General features: G+C 61.6%; 1 protein-coding gene across 1 annotated transcript in view; it reads right to left on the bottom strand.

The window, feature by feature from the left end:
- MMEL1 (membrane metallo-endopeptidase-like 1) overlaps positions 1–2551 on the bottom strand; it is a 27593-nt gene that overhangs the window by 12021 nt on the left and 13021 nt on the right. The window contains exons 4-5 of the mRNA XM_006773811.2: positions 2020–2093; positions 83–176 (exon numbers count right to left, since the gene is read on the bottom strand). Coding sequence (XP_006773874.2) covers positions 83–176; positions 2020–2093 — 168 coding nt within the window. The remainder of the gene's footprint in view (positions 1–82; positions 177–2019; positions 2094–2551) is intronic.

Genomic DNA, 2551 nt, shown 5'->3' with positions numbered 1-2551 from the left:
GGATGAGTATCATAAGCGAACTGAAGGAATGACAGCTGGGCTCAGGGCTGGGGCCCGAGCCATTGGTGCGGGTCTCACACACCTTGCGGTACTTTGCACGTGCGTCCTTGAACCGTTGGCTCAGGCTGCTAATGCGATCCTGCACCAGGTGCCACACCAGGTAGTTCTGCATGGTCCTGGGGGCGGGGCAGAGGGCAGACAGGACAGGTGAGGGGAGACAGGACAGGTGAGGGCGGACAGAACAGGTGAGGGGGGACAGGACAGGTGAGGGGGAGTCTGCATGGTCCTGGGGGCAGGGCAGAGGGCGGACAGGCAGGTGAGGGGTATTTGCTCGGGGAGGGATATTGGTTATGGGAGAGAGGTGGGCACAGCGCCTGGGCGCCCAGGACACCAGCCCCCCCCACCAGAGAATCGCCAAGAAACAAGAGAGAAGGTGCAGCCCAGCTGGTGTGGCTCAGTGGTTGAGCATTCACCTAGGAACCAGGTGGTCACGGTTCGATTCCCGGTCAGGGCACAGGCCCGGGTTGTGGGTTGGATCCCCAGTGTGGGGCGCGCAGGAGGCAGCTGATCCATGATTCCCTCTCATCATGGCTGTTTCTCTCTCCCTCTCCCTCTCTGAGATTAATAAAGATATAATTAAGAAGAAAAAAAGAGGGAGAGAAGGGGCCGGTGCTCAGGATGAGGAGAAAGGCGGTGACATAACTGCAGAGCCGACGGACGGGGAGCCGGTGCCAGAGTATGTTTGAAAACTCAACAGAAATGGAAAGACTCCTGGGGAAGCACCATGTAGCCAACAGGACTGAAGAAGCAGGACTGTACTCAGTGCTGCAATAGCAACCCCAGTGCACTGTGCCTCTGGCAGCGGCTGGATGTCGCCGCCCTTCACCAGACAAGGGGGTGAGAGATTCCGCAGGGCTTGGAGGGGAAGAAGCCACACGTTCCTTCTCCCCACGCTGCGGTTCGTGTGCAGACGCCGCGAACTCTAACGGAATCGACAGGGGGTTGGAACCGCTGCCGGGCATCGAGTGGAATGCCCTGCAGGAGCCCATGTTCTGCATAACCAGCCACAGGCGGGCACGTGGCGAGGACACCATCCGCAGGCGTGTAACCAGCGAACCAGGGAGGCGCCTCATGAGAGATGTAGCCGGCCTCGGAGCAGAGAGTTGGGCAGCCCTCTGCGGGTGGCAGGGAACGGGAGCACACGGACTGCATGTGGTTCAGGGACCGGAGGCCTCAGCAGGGAGACGTCCGTTTCCCCCAGATCGGCCCGTAGAGCCGAAGCAGCCTGTCAGCCTCTCCGAGGCTGGCGTGTGGGTTGGCAAGCCGACTCTGAGTTTTTAAAAATTGTATTTGTATTGATGTCAGAGAGGAAGGGAGAGGGAGAGAGAGGAACATCAGTGAAGAGAGAGAATCATGGATCGCCGCCTCCTGCACGCCCCACACTCCGGGTTGAGCCCGCAACCCGGGCCTGTGCCCTGACCGGGAATCGAACCGTGATTTCCCGGTTCATAGGTCGACGCTCTCCCTGAGCCCCGCCGGCCGGGCCTGACTCTGAGTTTTGTAAGAAAATGCAAATGACCATAATGCTTAAGGGGACCCGGGAGGACGGAGTGGCTCGACTTACTCTCTGGACTATTGGGAATTCTCCTAGAGCTGCAGCCACGGGCGTGGGGGCCGGCCCGGGGCAGACAGAGACAGTGGGACAGACAGCGTTCACGCACACACACAGGTGCACACACACAGGTGCACACACAGAGAGGTGCACACACAGAGAGGTGCACACACACAGGTGCACACACACAGGTGCACACACACACAGGCGCACACACACAGGCGCACACACACAGGTGCACACACACAGGTGCACACACACAGGTACACACACACAGGTGCACACGCAGGCACACACACAGGTGCACACACAGGTGCACACACACGTCCCACAGCCATTTGAGTCGGAGCAGAGGGGCTGCCCAGCAGGCCGGGAGGGGTGCTTTTCCATAAATGGCGCCGGGTCACGCAGACACGGGCGGGAAGGGCGTGATTTCTGCTTTGCTCCCCATGAAACCCACACCCAAAGCTGAGCGGCCACCCTGGGGGGAGGGGGCGACAGAGATGTCTCACGCAGACAGCACGGCCATGAAGAGGGGGTCGTCTTTGCTACATCGACTAGTTTGAGCCTCTGACCTGGTCTGTCCCGCCTCCTCCTCTAACTTGGCCCCTCTGCACCCTGGCCCTCCCCCCTCGGACTTGGCAGCTGGCGGTGGCCGTGGCCGGAATGCGTCCCTGCCCCTCCTGCAGGAGGCGGCCCCTCTGGGCTCAGCCAGTGGTGGGGTCAGTGGGGGCCGAGGGTCTGGTGTGTGGGCAACGCCCAGTGAGGGGAGGCAGAGCTCTGGGAAGCCGCGTTGGGGTTCAGAGCAGGACTTGGGGGGTCCCCAATTCAGCCTGTTTCCTGCTCAGAACCCCGGTCGTCACGGCTGCCGGCGGCGTGGCCCGTGCTGCCAACAGCCCTGCTGACGCGCCGTCCCGTGGGGCCGTCCCTGTTCGGGCG

The sequence above is a fragment of the Myotis davidii genome, unplaced genomic scaffold (genome assembly GCF_000327345.1).
Source record: "Myotis davidii unplaced genomic scaffold, ASM32734v1 scaffold427, whole genome shotgun sequence".
Lineage (NCBI taxonomy): Eukaryota > Metazoa > Chordata > Mammalia > Chiroptera > Vespertilionidae > Myotis > Myotis davidii.
Note: the sequence above shows the minus strand (reverse complement) of the source record. Positions and strands in the feature narration are given on the sequence as shown.